The sequence below is a fragment of the Hippoglossus hippoglossus genome, chromosome 4 (assembly GCF_009819705.1).
Source record: "Hippoglossus hippoglossus isolate fHipHip1 chromosome 4, fHipHip1.pri, whole genome shotgun sequence".
In the NCBI taxonomy this organism is placed as follows: domain Eukaryota; kingdom Metazoa; phylum Chordata; class Actinopteri; order Pleuronectiformes; family Pleuronectidae; genus Hippoglossus; species Hippoglossus hippoglossus.
In genome coordinates, this window is record NC_047154.1 from 21,256,807 (window position 1) to 21,274,916 (window position 18,110).

The 18,110-nt window shown below is 42.5% G+C and overlaps 2 protein-coding genes across 15 annotated transcripts in view; one reads left to right on the forward strand and one right to left on the reverse strand.

Annotated features, from left to right (window-relative positions):
* sgip1a (SH3GL interacting endocytic adaptor 1a) overlaps positions 1-12,734 on the forward strand; it is a 65,486-nt gene extending 52,752 nt beyond the window's left edge. For 9 of the 14 annotated variants that reach the window (XM_034584105.1, XM_034584104.1, XM_034584103.1 and 6 more), the window contains 10 exons: positions 178-299; positions 820-973; positions 4,862-4,921; positions 5,906-6,017; positions 6,671-6,826; positions 8,056-8,191; positions 8,370-8,572; positions 8,859-8,923; positions 10,155-10,319; positions 11,274-12,734. In XM_034584105.1, coding sequence (XP_034439996.1) covers positions 178-299; positions 820-973; positions 4,862-4,921; positions 5,906-6,017; positions 6,671-6,826; positions 8,056-8,191; positions 8,370-8,572; positions 8,859-8,923; positions 10,155-10,319; positions 11,274-11,296 — 1,196 coding nt within the window. In that variant the 3' untranslated portion in view covers positions 11,297-12,734. Of the gene's footprint in view, positions 1-177; positions 300-819; positions 974-2,119; positions 2,180-4,861; positions 4,922-5,905; positions 6,018-6,670; positions 6,827-8,055; positions 8,192-8,369; positions 8,573-8,858; positions 8,924-10,154; positions 10,320-11,273 lie in introns of all 14 variants that reach the window. The other 5 variants (XM_034584093.1, XM_034584107.1, XM_034584106.1 and 2 more) reach the window with 4 other exon arrangements.
* A 2,461-nt stretch (positions 12,735-15,195) lies between these two features.
* Positions 15,196-17,424, reverse strand: insl5a (insulin-like 5a). The gene is made up of 2 exons (XM_034584116.1): positions 17,081-17,424; positions 15,196-15,835 (listed from the first exon to the last, which is right to left on the reverse strand). Exons 1-2 carry the CDS (start codon positions 17,400-17,402, stop codon positions 15,681-15,683), a joined length of 477 nt encoding a protein of 158 aa, XP_034440007.1. The 5' UTR covers positions 17,403-17,424; the 3' UTR covers positions 15,196-15,680.
* Between the last annotated feature and the right edge of the window lie 686 nt (positions 17,425-18,110).

An 18,110-nucleotide genomic window follows, 5' to 3' on the forward strand; every position in this document is an offset into this window, starting at 1 on the left:
GGATTGTCGGCGACTGTGGCTCAGGAGGTAGAGTGGGTCGTCCACTAACCAGAAGGTGGTTTGATCCCCAGCGCCTCAAGTCTGCATTGTAAAGTGTCCTAGGGAAAGAGACTGAAGCTTAAATAAGCCGACTACAGTGATTCTAATGAACCTGTGTGTTTCTGCTCCTCCCTGCAGGTTCCTCCTCTCCAGTGCGACCTGCGACTCCTTCGTCAGTCGACCCCACCCCACCGCCACCTCCACCTCGCCCCGCCTCGAGGCCCAAACTTCCTCCTGGGAAACCCACTGTAGGAGATGCGGTAACATTACCAGTTTTTTATGTTGTAATTTCACCCCTAGTTGAAGTTGAATTCTACTTATTACTTCCGCCACAGAGGTTATGAACAACCAACAGATTTACACATAACTATGGGTCAGGAATGAACCCATTACATTTAGGTGCAGATCAATTTCTTTTACAGTTTTTCAACATTTTCTTTGACAATTCAAGACAATTCATGGATCGTGATGAGGCGACTGATATCTATGAGTGTGTGAAATATGTTGCAGCTTAATTGAATTTAATGGGACTGTTAGGCCTGGCAGAGGTAGGCACTCTAATGAGTGTCGGTTCAGTTTAGTTTAGTTGTTGCTGCAATTATTTTACTGTTTCTAGTTGATGGGTTCAATCCCTGCTCAGCAGGCCCCTGACTCAGGCAGGAATCCTCCAAACGCATCTGTATAGTGTTCATATAGTCAAATAAACTTTTGTGATAGTCCGTGTAGACTAAGTTTATCCCAACAACACTCAACTCTAGCCCCTTTTCAATTTTGTATCAGAATCGTCCATTCAGCCCGCCGGTCCACTCGGCCAGCCCACCTCCCATCGCCCCGTTGGCGCGGGCTGAGAGCACCTCCTCCATCTCCTCCACCAACTCGCTGAGCGCCGCCACCACCCCCACCGTGGGCAAAGAGCTGTCCGTGTCTGTGTCAGGTGAGCTTCCCCGTCAGCCGTCACTAAAGCTGTGCCGCCGCTGCTGAATTCAGCTGCTCGTGTCTAAAATTAAAAGTTTATTATTGATTTTATGCATCGGCCATGACCTTCCCCGTGCTCTGAGTATGTAAGAAATGAGTCATGCTGTGCGTTTCAATTCATTTATTTATTCATTTTTTTTATTTTCATTCCAGCAATGATGGACCATATTAGTAATATAATGCCAGAGTGACTTCTAACTATCCACTGACAGCATTCATTCAAGCTGCTATCTGAAGACAGTTTGAAACAAATGCATAACAGTCGTTTTGTGTATCGATTTGTAAGAATGAATTAATTAAGAATGAATTACTCTTTCATTCAGGGAATTATCAAACTGCACATGTGTGTCTGGTTTAGATAGACACACAAGTTCAGATTCTCACACACACACACACATGCAGTACGAGTGGGAGTCTAACTCCTCAGTCTAACTTTAGAGGAGTCTCTGTTGAAGGACCCTGTGAGTGGACAAATCTCAGTCGGCTGTAACATGGCCGAATCATAGATTATAAAAACTCACACTCTGGAGGCAGGGACATTAAAAACAAAACGAACAAGATTAGAACAGAATTATTTGACGGAATAAACAATGCAGAAAAGATCTGAATTTATATTTACATTTTACATTTCTATTTATTTTCTTAATTTAATTTCTTAATAATCGGTTTTAGTTGTGGTTTCTTTGTAAGTTTATTGTTGCACTGTAAATCATTTTTCCTTTTTAATAAGGATTTGATAATGACATCTTAGGAATTATGGCCATTTGTCTCACACATATACTTTGTGTGTATACAGTATACATTTTTATTCACAAAGTATTTATTCATCGTGTCTTATAACAGAAAGCTGATGAACTTTACATCAATGTAAAAGTTGTGGAGACAGTTTTAATTCTAAAACTGCCCCTTTTCCCCTTTACGTGTTTTTTAATTTTGATATTTTCTCCACATTTATGTTTGAAAACATTCTTCTTTTTTTTTTTACAGTACTTTGGGGATTTATTTTCTCTTTACTTTGCAAATAATTTCTTTCATTTGTAAAATTTATTTTCTGTTTTGTTTCTGCCACTTGTTTGTCTCTCTATTCATCCGTTGGCTCGGTCAGAAGACGATGCTTATGTAGACAAACTGCCCACCTTTGAGAGACACTTTGATTCGTTTGCAGGTATAGTAACGATCCCCTTCAGGAAGAGGAGTGAAGTGGGAGACGGGTATGGGGCGGGGGGGGGGGAGTGTCCCTGTGTTCAATCTGTGTGATGCTCTTTACCCAGAGTGCACTTGACACTGGAGGGTAAAGGCCATCGAGTGTTTTTGTACTTTCTTGACTACAGCCTGTCAAAAAGCGTAGGTGGAGGGAGAGTGAGAGTAAAAAGATCTTTTGTGTCATTTCCCTCAAACCCACTTATTTGACAAGTCCACTTCAGGTTCTACGCAAAGATATAGGGACATAACTCACATTCATTTTTTTCTTCTTTAAAGTGGCAGTGAAATCACCATTTTCCATCATTGTTTTTGCTCCGATCAAGTCAAACCTTCCTACACATTTCTAAAGCTTTTAATAGCTCTGACTGTCTCTCTCTCTCTCTCTCTCTCTCTCTCTCTCTCTCTCTCTCTCTCTCGCTCTCTCTCTCGCTCTCTCTCTCCTCATTCTTATTCCACCTGTTTCCTTCACACATGAATTTGTGTGGATGCAAAAAGCTGCATCTATTGCATCATTTTCCCCTTCAAAGAAGTGTCCTCCCATTTCACCATTTGCCCACGTGTGAGATTTTTCTCTCTGTTTTATGACTGTGCATCAGTGGCTTTTCTTTGCCGTGTCACCGTGGCAACCGCCTGTCTCTTCTCTTGCTGACACATGTCGCGCAGTGCGGTGCACTCCCAGATACCTCGGTTCTGAGTCTGCACCACAACGCTGCATCTGAGTGTTTGTGTGCTGTGAGTTCAACGACCATGTCTGAAGAGCTCCTGATCTGTGGGCCCTTGAGATCCATGTCTTTCTCGCTTTCACACGCACACACACACACACACACACACACACACACACACACACACTCTCTCATGGATACTGTCAGATCTGCTGCTTACTGAGTTGTTTGAAGTCTGGCATGAGAATTAGGCCAAATTAGGTCAGCCAGCAGCTGTTTGGTATTCATGCCGTCCTCCTGTGTACCGCTGTTGTAGCACGGCACAGCCTCAAGTTCAACCAATCTCCACCGGCCGTGAAGCATCTGTCGACTCCCACACTCGACCCCTGGCGTCCACCTTTCACACCTGTCACTCGCGCACTCTCCAGCCATAGAAAAACACAACCCCTGAACCCCCCCAATCTATGCACCTGCCCTTTTGTTCTCTTGCCCGGCGTTGTTCTCATCGTTCCATCACCCAACACTCACTCAGCAGCACACCTTTACTGGTGGGACCCCAGTACACAACAAGAGTGAGGAGTAGAAGAAGCCCATTGTACTCCAAGTGTTTAACGATGAAACGCATATCTGACATTGTGCGAAGTGTTGTGTTGCAAAAACATATGTTCTAGTCTGGGGCTGTGTTTCAGTTCAGAAGCTGAAAACCCACCAAGTCTCATTTCTTAGACCAAATGCCACACGATCAGTAATCAGCCTTTGTTGGCTTGTGTCCCCTTGAAGCAAAGAAACTTCTCCATGTGATCGCTCGTCACGGGTTTTTTAGCATTTCTGCTATTTTTGTTTAATTTAAATACTTTTAAATACCTGGGAGGATATCAATATCTCATAATTCAGAAGAAAATGAATTGTTAAGTAGAAGTCAGGAAGATAGAGGTATAATCGGGGCAGCTGTGGCTCCGGAGGTAGAGCGGGCCATCCACTTACCAACGAGGTCAGCAGTTTGATCCCCGTCTCCCTCATTCCAAATGCTGAAGTGTCCTTTGGCAGGACACTGAACACGGAGAAAGTGCTGCTCATTAATGCACTTTATGAACGTGTGTGAATGGATGATTAACTGAACTGTGAAGCGCTTTGAGTGGACATCAAGTCTAGAAAAGTCTAATCGAGTGTAGAATAAAAATGTTTTATATTTGCTCATATCACATTAATCATTTGTGACTGGAGCCTTGATGATTTCTCTTATTCATTAAATAAGTCATAGGCAGTAAAGTGTGGAACTACTGCTCCAAAGATGGTGATGTAGTTGCTGAGATATTGGTTTCTGTAAAGCGGGACTGTTGCACCACAGATCCCCCCCCCCCCCCCCCCCCTGCTCATGGCTGCCCCCTGCAGCCTGTCTGCAAACACGGCATTTGTTTCATGATTTGAGTCGTAGAGAACTCGAAGGAAAATGAGAGAGGATAAAGAAACGAGTGCCAACTTTGAGCATCACCTGGTGTAGGATTACCATTTTCTGTGTTGCACTCTGGAGAAAACACGGCCTGCTGCTCCTGAAACTGGCAGACGCCACACACCTGTCTCCTCCGGCAGCAGCTCCACAGCCTCCTCTGTCCTGCATCTCGCACCGCCAACCTCCAGCAGCAGCACGCCTGGCCCCCCCCGCCACACTCCACCTGAGCACCGCTTCTCCTCGCACACTCAGAACACCCATGATTTAAAAACAAAAAACATCCCGTCTCACCCATGTTGTCACATGTTGCGGGGGTGTCTGGGCCCCTCTGTCCCTCACCCTCTCCCCCGACCACCACCTCCACCTTTCACCTCACCACCTGTGATAGACCTGCCATGTGAGACTCACGCTACTGTCCTTCTCTCCCCCCTCCCCCCCTCACCCACTCCCCTCCCTCTCATCCCTCTTCCTCCTCGTCCTTCTCTCCTCATCCCTTCCTCCCTTCCTCCCTCCACCCCTCCACCCCACACAGAGAATGACCAGCCATCCCTTGTATGGTTTGACAGAGGGAAGTTTTATTTAACCTTTGAAGGTAAGTTCTGTCTGCACCAGGGTTAGTGTACACACACACGCATATACACACACACGCACACACACATACACACACACACACACTCTTGCAAGGCTCATTTGTGCAAGCTTCACCTCTGCCCTCCCTGCCCTGCCCCTTCTTTCCTTCTCCTCCCTCCATCACCCTAACCCACACCATGCTAACCCCTGGCTGAGCCCCCCCTCATCTGCGGTCAACTACTTCTCTTCCTGACATTGTTCTTTCTCATTTTGTCTGACCGCCTTTCATTCCCTGAAGAATCGTGGTTCTTCGGTGTTTTTACTAATCTCTATTTTTCTTTTGGTCATTTTCTTTTTGTTGTTTCATCTTCAGAGCTCTCTGATCCTTTTTCTTGATCTCCTCTTAATAATTCAGCTTTAACAGCACGTCTGGAATAAGCATGCATCTTCTGTATCTATCCTCTGTCATACACCGGTGCTTATTCAATTTTAAAGCAGATGCAAGTGTCCACTGTATAACCGCCATAGGATTTTAAGGGGGATATTTGGAATTTCTTGTTTGCGTTTCACAGTCAAAGAGCAGAGAGAAATCGGTATCTTCTACACACTTTACCTGCTGTTTCCATTCATCCTTACTAACATTAATATTTGTTCTCATTTGTAATACTTCTTTCCATCACATGTTTTGTTCCTCATTTCACCCACAGATTATTGGTTAGAGTGTAGAGTTCTGAAATTGGGATCAGAAAAAGGAGAATATCAGTTCCTTGTATTTCATGCTAATACTATTTTACTTAAACTAATGTGAAACTCAGTTTAAGAGCTTTGGCTGAAATATTTTGATTAATGTTTTCATGTAGCCATGACTTGGTTAAGCATAACTTTTTTTTAAAGCAATTTTTGAGTGTGCTTTTTGTCTCCATCAGTGAACTTAACTGCTTGTATGCGTTGTGTGTGTGTGTGTGTGTTTGTGTGTCTGTATCTTGCCTGTGTGTGTTACGTCCAGGCTGCTCCAGAGGGCCCAGTCCTCTCACCATGGGGGCTCAGGACACTCTTCCCGTGGCCGCTGCTTTCACAGAGACGGTCAACGCCTTCTTTAAAGGAGCCGACCCCAGCAAGTACGTCGACAGATTCTTCAGCTCACTTAGACACTAGATACAGCCACAGCATTTAAAAAGCAACACAGCAGCACTGAATGTAATGAATCTGCTTTGTGTCATTTACCAGTGGATTGTCCAGCTCTGCACAGTCACAGGAAAATGTTCCGTTTTTTTGATTTGAGAGGAATAAAGTTGTTTAAACTCTTGATTTTGCATTGATAATAACCAGTGCTTTTTCAATTTTTCATGTTGTATGAATCATGATTTACAAAATGCCGACAAACATCTGCATATGTCCACCAAGACCCAACAGTCCTCCTGAATTCAATCGAGTTGCACCAAATCACACACACACACACACACACACACACACACACACGGATGGATATAAGTCCCCTAAATGAAATTTCCTGGTAAATCTATGAAAATGTCGAAAAACAGATCGAAATATCGTAATGTTAAATACAGTGGAAAGAAATGTTGTGGACCCCCCCCCCCTCCTAATATATAAATGTAATGGGTTCTTCCCTGACCCATACAATGATTAAGTAGTTTTGTGTAATCTTGCTGACAAACAAAATATCCAAGGTAATTTGGATTTAATTATTACATTTTTTGCAGCGTCTCTCTCTCCGTCCGGTCCTTCTCTAACCGTGTCCTTCTCCTCTCAGGTGTGTCGTGAAGATCATAGGTGAGATGGTTTTGTCGTTTCCGGCGGGAATTACGCGGCACTTTGCCAATAACCCGTCCCCCGCCGTGCTAACCTTCAGCATAACCAACTACAGCCGACTGGAGCATGTGCTGCCTAACCCCCAGCTCCTCTGCTGGTAATGACACTGCAGTGAATTCACCACCTCACCCTCAGAGGGAATATAATCAATACACAGGTTTTAACCAGAGGCAGAGATGTAGTGCAAAAGAAAATGAAACTGACCTCTTCTAATGTCTAACTTTCTGTCATGATTTCACTTTAATTAAATCACGTATTTGTTCTCACTGTGCGTTTTAATTTATATTGGAAGCATTAATTTCACTGTAAGAGCATGCCGCATGTAACCTCCATACAGTATATTCAAAACACCATAAGATAGATACGTCACCTTCTTGATATGTTTGTAAAATATAAACATTTTCTAATTCGTTTGTCGTAATATATTTCATCATAATAACGTTTCCACACAACAAACCCTGTTTTTCACTATTAATGTTTTATTAGCAGAGGAAAAGCGATTATTGTAACACATTTCTAACACAGGGAAAAGTCAATTTACTTCATATACGGAAAATAAATAAGTGTCAAAAAATGTAAAATAGCTCTTGATGCAATTAATTAAACATGTCTGTGATTACTAAAAAGAAAAAAACACATTTGATCTTGTATGAACGGGTGAAGTGATGACTAGTGAGGATGAGTAAAGCTCGGCGAGCTCATTTCAGACTCCAGTGCAGATCACATGTTGAGTCACTGAGTTCATCTGACTTTTCAGAACAACGCCACTGAGCCAAGGTCAGTTTTTGTTGATCGTGCTTCTCTGAGTCATGTTTGCACCTGTTTCTGAAAATACCAAAAAAAACCTGTTCTGTGGAAAATTATTTTTAATGCTAATAAGAAAAACACTCAGTGGAATAAAAAGTACAAGACTTTACAGCAGGATAATTATTCCTGTTATCAGAATCAGAAATTGGGTTTCGTTACAGTCGCTCCAGCCAAGAATAGAAATATAAACAGATCAAGAGAATGACAACAAATTCAAACTGTAGGTCAGAGTATGTTCATTACAAAACAATATATATGAAAAGAAGACTAATACAAATATATGAGAAATACAGTTTATACTGTAACTGAAGTCTGATTCTTTTTTTATATTTTGCTTTTATTTTCCTTGGTCCCACATGGTGTCATATGGCTCGCTTTTCAAATTAAAATGCTGACCAATGAACTAGATTTAGCACTTTACTGTTACAGCCGTACAAGATTCACCAGGTTAGAAAATCCCCAGGATCAGATTAAAATGTCTGTATGTTCACGTCCCTTCTCTCCGTGCTCCCCCTCCAGCGACACCACCACACAAGCCAAGGCCGATGCCAAGGACTTCTGGGTGAACATGCCAAACCTGATATCCCACTTAAAAAAGGTGTCGGAGCAGAAGCCACAGGCGACGTACTACAACGTCGACATGCTCAAGTACCAGGTAAAGTTACTGAAATATACAACTGAAGTAATTACAACATTCCACCTTCTCACCCATTGTGGCTGTTGTTTGCTAAACGTAGTTGTAGAGGTGCATGGATGAGCTCAACGTAACACGATGTTGAAATGTGGAGGAATCGCTTTGACGCAGAAATGATTCCACGCTGTGTCTCCATCAGGTGTCTTCGCAGGGCCACCAGTCCACTCCTCTGAACCTGGCCGTGAGCTGGCGGTGTGAGCCCGCCAGCACTGACCTGAGAATAGACTACAAATACAACGGCGAGGCCATGACGACGCCGATGGCGCTCAACAATGTTCAGTTCCTCGTCCCTGTCGACGGAGGGGTTTCCAAACTACAGGCTGTCTTACCTCCTGCTGCATGGTACAGTTCGGACATGTTGTCGTTTTTGTGATGTGTTGCCCATGAAATAAAGTGATGTGGTAAACAGGTGTGTAGTGCAGCACTGAAAATAGCTTGTTTATATATGGGTACAAAAATCTAATTTATTCTCCATGGTATAATTTGGGTGATGGTGACAGCTCACATGGTTTGAATCAGAAGCATCATCCCTTAATAAATTATTTTTCACTTTTGTCCACAGTTTTAAATGTGAAAAGTAGTAATTGAGCGACGGGTTTCTTCACGGGTCATGTTTTCCTCCTGACAGGAACGCAGAGCAGCAAAGAATCCTCTGGAAGATTCCCGACATCTCACAGAAATCTGACAACGGAGGTAAGTAGAGTATGATGATACTGTAATGTTTTACCGTGCAGTAGTTCTGGTTCCTGGAAAGCCTGGCTTCTACTGTTCTGTATAAAATTACGTTTTAAAGTCAGACCTGCTTTGTGCTTCTCCCTTTTACATCTAAACTTTACTGTCACTCAGACTGAACCAGCTCAAGAGCTACACCAGTTTGCTGTGTAACATGGAGCTGTCTGCTCAAGAGGATGGTTACTATGGGAAACGATTAAAAACTGTTTAAAGTTGAAACAATCAGAGCCGGGATAAGTTTTAACCTGAAAAAGCACAATAATAAAAATGTGTCTTTAAGGGAGATTTAAAAGAGGATGAGGAGATTTGGGCTCTAACAGAAAAAGGCCTGGTCTCTGTCAGTCCTCAGCTGGGACGGTGGAATGGAGAGCGAGGCCTTCGGGGACGACCTCAGGTCACGGTTGGACACATACGGTGTCAGATTGTGTGAAAAAACAGCCCCATGAAATGTGTGTGTAAATCGAGTATAAAGGGACAACCTCAAATAATCGCCAGCAGGTTGAAAGAGACTCTTACGATGAACCAGGATTCATCCCCGGATGCAGATAAACAAGCTGCAGGAACCTCTGAGGCGACTGAAGCCAAATACAGGTGTCAGCTCGGAAGTAAACAATGCCCCCGCCTGTCTACAAATGGTATCACAGTTACAGACCTCCTGATTTGCTGTTATATAACTGTGACGTCTCACTGCACTGTGGTCAAGTGCCTTTCCAGAGCTTCTTTTATTCTCCCAGGATTATATATATATATATATATATATATATATATATATATATATATATATATATATATATATATATATATATATATATAAAGAATAACCACATAATGTACTTTCCTGTACTCCAGGAAAAGGACCATAAACAAGATAATTACATTTTCTGTACGATAGAAAATAAACTCAAACGTGATCAGTTTAACTCAGCTTCTTTTGGACGTGGATCATTTGCAGTGTTTTTTTCTTTTATCATTTTAATGTCCTTTTACGGAAAGTGACAGGCTTTGATCCTGCACTCAAATGCTGAATATAGCAGCTTCTGTCGTCATCGAGAGCAGAAACCGGCGTTTGTCATTTCTGAACCGACCTTTCTTTCAGCTATCTGTCAAAATAGTTTCCACTTCTGAATTGCTATTCCTATATCAGACTTTTTGAACTGTGATTCGTGATTCTAAAACCAGCCTCTTCCCTCAGGTGTGGGGTCGCTGTTGGCGCGCTTCCAGCTAACGGAGGGTCCCAGTAAACCAGCTCCACTGGCGGTGCAGTTCACCAGTGAGGGCAGCACGCTGTCGGGCTGTGACATTGAACTGGCTGGGCCCGGCTACCGCTTCTCTCTCGTCAAGAAGAGGTTTGCCGCCGGTAAGTTCTCTATTTATCAAGCCAAAATGTCACGATCACATTTTAACTCATTTAAACATGGGAACTTGTTTGATTCTATCATATGATGTTAAAGTATGAAAAACTATCAACCACATTAAAGAGTCATGATCATCATCATTTCGTGTAAAATACATTTTGTGTATGTATTTCTTAAATATTGGATCGTTTACACATTTTGGAAAAAATTACTTATTTGATTTCAAATATTTGATTTAATTTATTTATACTTCTGTGTATTCATCTTGGAACATTTTTTTTAAAGGAAGGTAATAAACAATAATTAGGATTGATCTTTATTTTTTCTTTATTGAAATCTAATCTGTATGAAATGACAGTGTTTAAGTACCAAACTAATAATGCATAACATGCTTTACATATATTTATGCATTAGGCTCATTATTAACTCCATTATAATGTAACTTAGCATAAACCTGGCAGGATTACAACTATGTCTAATCAGCTATAAGCACTTCCTGTTTACAACATACTCATCGATGCAGAGACGTGTGTGACTAAATTATGGTTATGGCCCGGTCACACATACGCAAATGTTTCAGTGGTGAACCTTCGCCTCCCAGTCACTTCCAGTTAACGTGAGCGAGGCGGGAAAATAAAACGTTCCACTGGCGAGGCGGATCGCAGCATGGCTTCACATGGAGTTCAACTTCGATGAACTTTGACACATGATATTCGCTTTGCGTTTGTGTGACCGTGTCCTTATGCTAAAGAAAACCAGAAAAATATCACGACTTGAATGAGTTTCTCTTTCTTTACGACTCAAGGACAAACAATTTGTGACATTTATGCACAAACCGCTCACACAGTATCTTTGCATCGCGTCTCTCCATCTTTCTAACTTAACCTCTGTAACAGCTCTCTAATCAAACCATAAATGGACTGTAGCATTTCAAACGTTTTATCGCTGTCTTTCAGGAAAATACCTGGCCGACAACTAACCTATGCTACTGAGAACAACACTGTTGAACTTAACGACGGCAGTGGACTGAGGATGACACAGAGGACAGACCGACACCAGGCAGACTCTCCATGGACCTTTTCTGAACCCACGCGACAGATCTGCAGATCCTACCCAGCAGTATTGTATAACTCGCATATAACATTGTGGAAACTGTTTTAGGTCATGTAATTATTGTATTTGTACCCATTCAACATCTGTATTGCTGCAGTTCGACACCTGGGTTCTCCCTCTCCTCTAAAGTCGGTCCCCTTGTCTCCATCCTCCTCCGGTCAATGTTTGGTGGTGTTTTTAAAAGTTTCACTGCAGCTGCCTGACCTGACCACACGGACGGAAAGAGTTTCGGTCATACCGTACCTCTGGATGACGTTTGCTGTCCCCAGTCCTGATCATTCATGCAGTGAAAGATATGCTTGAGTAAGATCTTTGTAGTCAGACACACACACACCTCCAGCTCTGGCACATCCAAAGTCAGACCCAGTCGAGCTGAAGCAGGGCCTATAGGACAATACTTAGTAAGTCATACGCCTTCATTAGCGCATAAGAAAATCACAGCTCTATGAATAATCCTTGTGTTGGGTCCGGGCGTGAAGCCAGAGGCGGCTGTCCCCAGTGTCTCACACGGACGGCAGCCATTTGTGTGGCTCTTGCCAGCAATTAAAATGCATTTACCGATGCAGTTCGACACGCGTTGTCGCAGAGAGTTAGACGGAGGACGGTGTGTGTGTGCGCGATCGGATGAAACGCAACCTTAAGTTACTACAAACAGATTTTCATGCATCGCCTACAGGTACTACAGGGTCACATGTCTTTGGATCACTTCCTTTTTTCAATATAATTGCACTGATCAAACTGGTATTTTATTTTTCTGAAACACACACACACACACACAGTCACGGAGAGGTTTTTAGCAAGTTAGGCAGCTGCAATGATAAATCAATGTACTCGTTGCTGAATAAGAAAAATGTTTTCTTTTTTCCCGTCAGAACAAAAGAAATGTATAAAGTGTCATTTTAAACCAATAATATATATATCTTAAAGGGCGTTTGGTGTTTTCCTCGTATTGTCAGGTAGCCTTTCTGTTGTTCCCAGGACGGCAGTGTTAGACTCCAGAGTACACGACAGCATTCTATTTTTATTTATTGATGACGGCGACTCGTTGTATAAAACATGTGATTCTGTATATGAATAGAATTTGAATGGTACCACACAACTCAGAACCCTTAAAGGTATAAATATTTGAACTCTCTTTCTTTTCTTTTGTTATCTGTGTAGTTGGGTAACCCGTGTACAGTATAAGGTATAATTATTTGAATTTATTTCAGATATAATTTTTTAACTCAAGCGCAAGAGAAGATTCGAGCTATATATGGGTGTGGGGGTAATTTAAAGAAAACAAAAATAAATATCTTCCTGGATGCTGTGTTATGCTTTGTGAAAGCAGTGTTAATGTAGAGTTAGCTGGACCATGGGCGAGTTCCACACTGTAAAGAACCAGTTTAGCATTTTGGGAAATATTCAGTTTTCATGTGGTTTCTGAGCATTAAACGAGAAGATCAACACCATTCTTATATCTTTACGTCAAACAGGAAGCTGAAGCTAGGACATGTTGAGCTGAGATTGTCACAAAAACAGGAAATGAGAGAAATCTGAGGTGACTGTATTAAGTTTTGGTTTTCTGGCCGATTTAGCCTCAATTTCCCGGTGTCATCTGCACCAGTAGAATTTGAACCGTGATAAATTAATGCTAATGTTCACTTTAGCTTCATATGTAAGATCGGTGCTTCCCACAATTCTGAACTGTTCCCGTAAATAACAACGAGACAATGACGACAAATGCTCTAAGTTCACCTCGACAACAGAGACGAAGTTCGGTGACCGTGGTGACGGGATGTTTTTTTTAATTGGGACCAGTTTCCTTTTTTTCTCTCTTTTAAATCAAAACCTCATAGTGATGAAAAACGTTATCGGTTCCCTCATCTACCGATTCGGTTTAGATTCGACCGCGTGTCGTCCGTTAAGCTTCTCACCTGTTCCCGTTCACCTCAGCGGCTCCTGAACTTATTCTATCACGAGCAAATCCCCAGTCATCCCAGCAGCGCTCAAACCCATGGCTTTATTTTGCATAATTGTAATGGTCTCTGTGAGATGACATGAGCTGAATGAGGTTGTGGAGTGGAGTCGACCAAAATGCTTTTTTGTTTGTTTTTTCTTTTGTATTTTATGTCAGTCGGTCCTCTGTACAGGACGATAAGCTGAATATTTTTAAAACGGATAAAAATGAAAAAATATTATATTGTTTAATGTGATTAAAAACACTGTGCTGATGATGTTGAACTTCCTGAATGCTCTGACACTCAACGTGAAGAACAAAAAGTGTGTGTGAAGTGTAGCTGAACCTCTGTACTACATGTCGGTATTTCGCTAAATGAAACCAATCAGTCCTTTCCGTCGCTGCAGCGTAGTCTGACGCTCCCTGGATTGGATGTCGTTTTTAAACATGTGGTCCTTTTACCAACAATAAAAACCTGATCTGGGCCATGCAATTAAAATGGAAAATCTCATTCTCAACCAGATGTTGAATTTTTCGTTTGCAGACCCAGTGCGAGGAAAGGTTTTTAAAAAGTGAGACGACGATGCTGATTGGTGCCATTTAGCTCCTGGTAAGTCGTTAGTCTGGTCACACTTTTTTTCAGTCATGTCCATCGTGGAGGAATCCCCATGCCTGAAAGAAAGTCGTTACCTTCTGGGTGAATCTTGAAACAGTGCAACAGTCACTACAGCATTATCTACACAGGCTCACCGTACACATTACCCATCATGCATCTGTTTAAATTAGCACTACAGTTTACAGGTCTTTCACTTTGAAAGGCAGAACAGAACTCTCTCAGTCTGCTGGTGGTTAGTCTTTGTATCTTCTAATAAAAAAGGATCAAAACTTCTTTTCTTCCCAGATCTTCATCCCCGTGGTGACTTTGTCCTGCAGTAATTCATTATTGCATGCAGAGCATGCAGTAAAATGTGGGGCATCTATGATGATAGATAGTACTGAAATGACGTGTTGTGCTGAGTGTCAGTTACCTGTGTTAGTGTTGAGAAGAGAGCAGGGAGTGTGTCTATGTGTGCTATACGCCAGAATGCTTTTTGGTTCTGTACCGTTAACCTCAAACACGTGTGCAAGCTGTTTGTACAGTACATAACAACGCTAAGATCAACTGAGAAACTTAGTTTGCTTCTTTCCAAAACCAATAAAAGTTATAAATGGATGCTGCGTGTTTGCAGTTTTCTTTCTGTGACGCATTTGTATGTGATAGTGAAAACATCCAAAAAGAAGTACGACATATTCTTGGGCTCAGCCGGTTCCAACACAGTGAAATATCTCAACCATTGGACAGATCGACATGAAATTGTACACAGACATTGAACATAAGGAAAATTCCACAGTGATTCTCAACCACGGGGTCATAAGAGCCTTTCTGGGGTTCTTCAGATGGTTGTGTATGAAAATATCTATATATAGATATATTCAAATCCTTAGTAGCTTTCATGTGTTGTATTAACTACTTAAGTTGTAAATCATGACGTCCAGAGTCAGTTCAGTTCTGCACGTGCACCAAAAATCACATGAAGTGTCGTGTTCCTTATGACTCATTTGGTCTCAAGTGAGAAAACACTCAAGGTTTCATCAGAGAACAGAGAAATGTGTCTGACCGGCCTGATTATAATGATGGGTCAGTTCCATCGTTCAGGTTGGTAACCACAATCATTTTGATGGATTCATTTATTTTAATATTATTGCTACTATTTGCTATAATAGTAACGAGCCATGGTCCAGTGTCTGTAGAAAGAAGTCACACCTCACAGAATGTAATCTCCGTGCCAGAATTTTATTTGACAAAAAATAGCAAAATGATAGAACACAGCTCGAGTTTGCCAAAAAATACATTAAAGCCGTAAGGACATTTTTACAAACCTGCTGGTTACTCACTACAAACAGCACAGGAGCCTGGAGAATCTGAGTGGGAGGTGATAAACTCCTGCAGTTTAGAATCAGTAATATCAGCCCTGAGTGCATTTACTCCAACTATGTTCTTTTTCTTAATTTCACTCTATTTGTTTGAGTCACATATGTTTTCCAGATCCTCGAGTCACATCTACAGTCTACACAGGTCAAACTAATCGATCAAAACCCACAAAAAATATCCAAAGCAATTTGAAAAGCAGCAAATGTGGACGCGAGCGTTACTTTTTACGAACAAGACGGCGATCAGATTGGTTTTAAATCGATTCAGATTTGGCAGGCGAGATGAAAACAGTCACTTTGGTCAGTTGGAGAGAGTGAAGCAGAGGAGAGGGAGTCGCCCTCAGCAGAGGAAGGTCAGGTCACTCTTCCTGCAGCCCATCTGGCAGCACACGGTGGTCAGTATGTTATTCATGTCTCGTCTGGTCAGCGCAGCGGCCGAGGAGCTGCTGCTGCTGCTCAGGGTCTCCAGGCTGCTCTGTTCCCCTGTCGGCAGAGCTGCAACCACAAAACACAAGGAACCTCTTCAGAGAACAATCTTCTCTTGCCACCTTTTAATGTCACTGTCATCAGATGCAATCTTGTATTTGTGGAAGAAGTGGGCGTATAATTAAAGGTCATTCATTAGAATATGAAGTTATTCATAACTTCCCCCCCCCCCCCGGCAGTGTAATGAATGGACAGATGCTCTCAGATCAGTCTTTTCTCATTTATATCCGTGTTCTCATTAAATAAGGAAACTCCAAATGGCCGTGCTGATTAACTCTCTGCTATTTGTCTTCTGCAGTGTCACATTACTTCTTTCTAATCAGCACGACTGATCTGCTAACTGGGTTTGCTTGTGAGGTTCCAGGGAAGATGCCGCTCCAGCATTTAATCATGATATGTGGCCTCTGGCATAATGAGCCCTGACAGCACCTGTCTCCTAATGACAAGTATACACTGTGGCATACGATGCATGTGAGGAAGGGAAGTCCACGTTAAATGCAGAGACGCCTCAATAAAAGAAATGAGTGAAAACACAGAGGGAGCAGCAGCAGTGAGAAGCTGCCGCTCACTAACTTCCCTCTCCTCTTGATTCTGACAGCTGCTCATGAGAGAGAGAGATGGAAAGTAAAATCAAACAGAAATAAAGAGCAGCTTCAGTCAGATTTTATTAACTAACAATTAAAAGTAAAGAATATATGATTCCAGAAGAGATGGATGCAAACTGCAGGATTTAAACAGTTTTTACCAAATTTAGTTTACTGGACAAGCTGCAGTCGTTTTCTACATGCGTGGATGTGGTCAAACAATTCTCAAAAAATACAGAACTGTGTTTTCATATAAAGTGGAGCTCTCAAAGTTTTAAGGAATACATCACTTAAGTCTCGCTCCTAATATGAGTGAAAAGAAGAACTGGAAGAAGCTGATACAGAATATATGTGTGACCCTGTCAGACAGTGAAATAAGATGATTTTCAACTAATCTACAGCTGCTTCAGGAAACCAAAAGGCAAACAGGTACATTGAGTGACATTTCATTCCCTTTGAGACCTGAGATGAAAGTAGAAAACAAATTGTACCAAGTAAATAGAGAATATTAGCAGAATCACTAACCCTGTGGCATATATAACATTTAGGATAAATAAACTCAGAGTGTCTATGTGTTATTCTGCATGGTTCATTTTTCTGGAGACACATGCAAAATCTGAACCAAAGCATAAGACATTGGACTCTAGAATATAAAAAGAAGTGGTCTCACCGTCCACGTCTGACTCTGTGAGGAGTCTCCTCCAGCGGGAGCCTCCGCAGGTGTAGACCACAGCTCTCAGGAACTCTCGACCACACAGCTTCACCGCCTTCACCTCCGCTCTCACCTGGACGGTGCACACCACCGCACACAGGAGCAGGGGCAGAATCACCAGAGCCTTCATCCTGGATGCCTCAGTGACTTGTCTCTTCGGGATGCTCAGGAGCCGCTGCAGCTGTTTGGGTCCTGGGTTGCTTTTGTTCTGTCTCTTTGGTTTCACGTCTTCTGAGAGCAGCAGCCGGTCATTGATCCAGGGCTTGCTTCTGTCTTGCATTATATAGCATCCACCTTGCAGTCCATCAATGCTGAGCATCCCCCCCCCCCCCCCCTCTCCTCCTGTAGCTGGCCCATCCCACACACACACACACACACACACACACACTGTTGTCATTTTGTGTTTCCGGTCCTCCCCTCCATCACCATTTCCAGCCGTCTCTGAGAGAGTGAAAGCCATCAGACCTTTTTACAACCTTCATCTGACAGTGGACATTACGAGGAGCATCCTCTTCATCCTCCCACGGGATTACGTGACTTAAAGGCCCTGATTGCGGTGGCCCTCGCTGCACTGCACGACTAATGAAGTGACACACCGTGACCCCCACCCCCAGTCAGGCAGGTGTTCGGTCCGTTTACGACGCTCTGATGGCCCCGCTCGTCTTCAGCTTTACAGCGACTCAAGGCCCTGTGAGAGGTAGAGAGTCAATGTTGACAGTCCATAACGCGGGTCGTTATGATGCTGCTGATGCGATACTCGACATCTCAGCTCAATCATTAACGGTGGAGATCCCTGTGGAGATCCCTGCCCTTGTATGGCGGTGGAAAATAAAGATTTCTGATGAGAACTAAAACAGTTAAGCAGACAGACCAAACCTTAAGTGTTTTATAGGGTCACATTTAAGTGGTTAGGGAAATGTACTGAACAGTGACAGAATATATCATGTTTGTTGGAAGCGATGCACAACTTTATTTTCCAGGTTCAGCA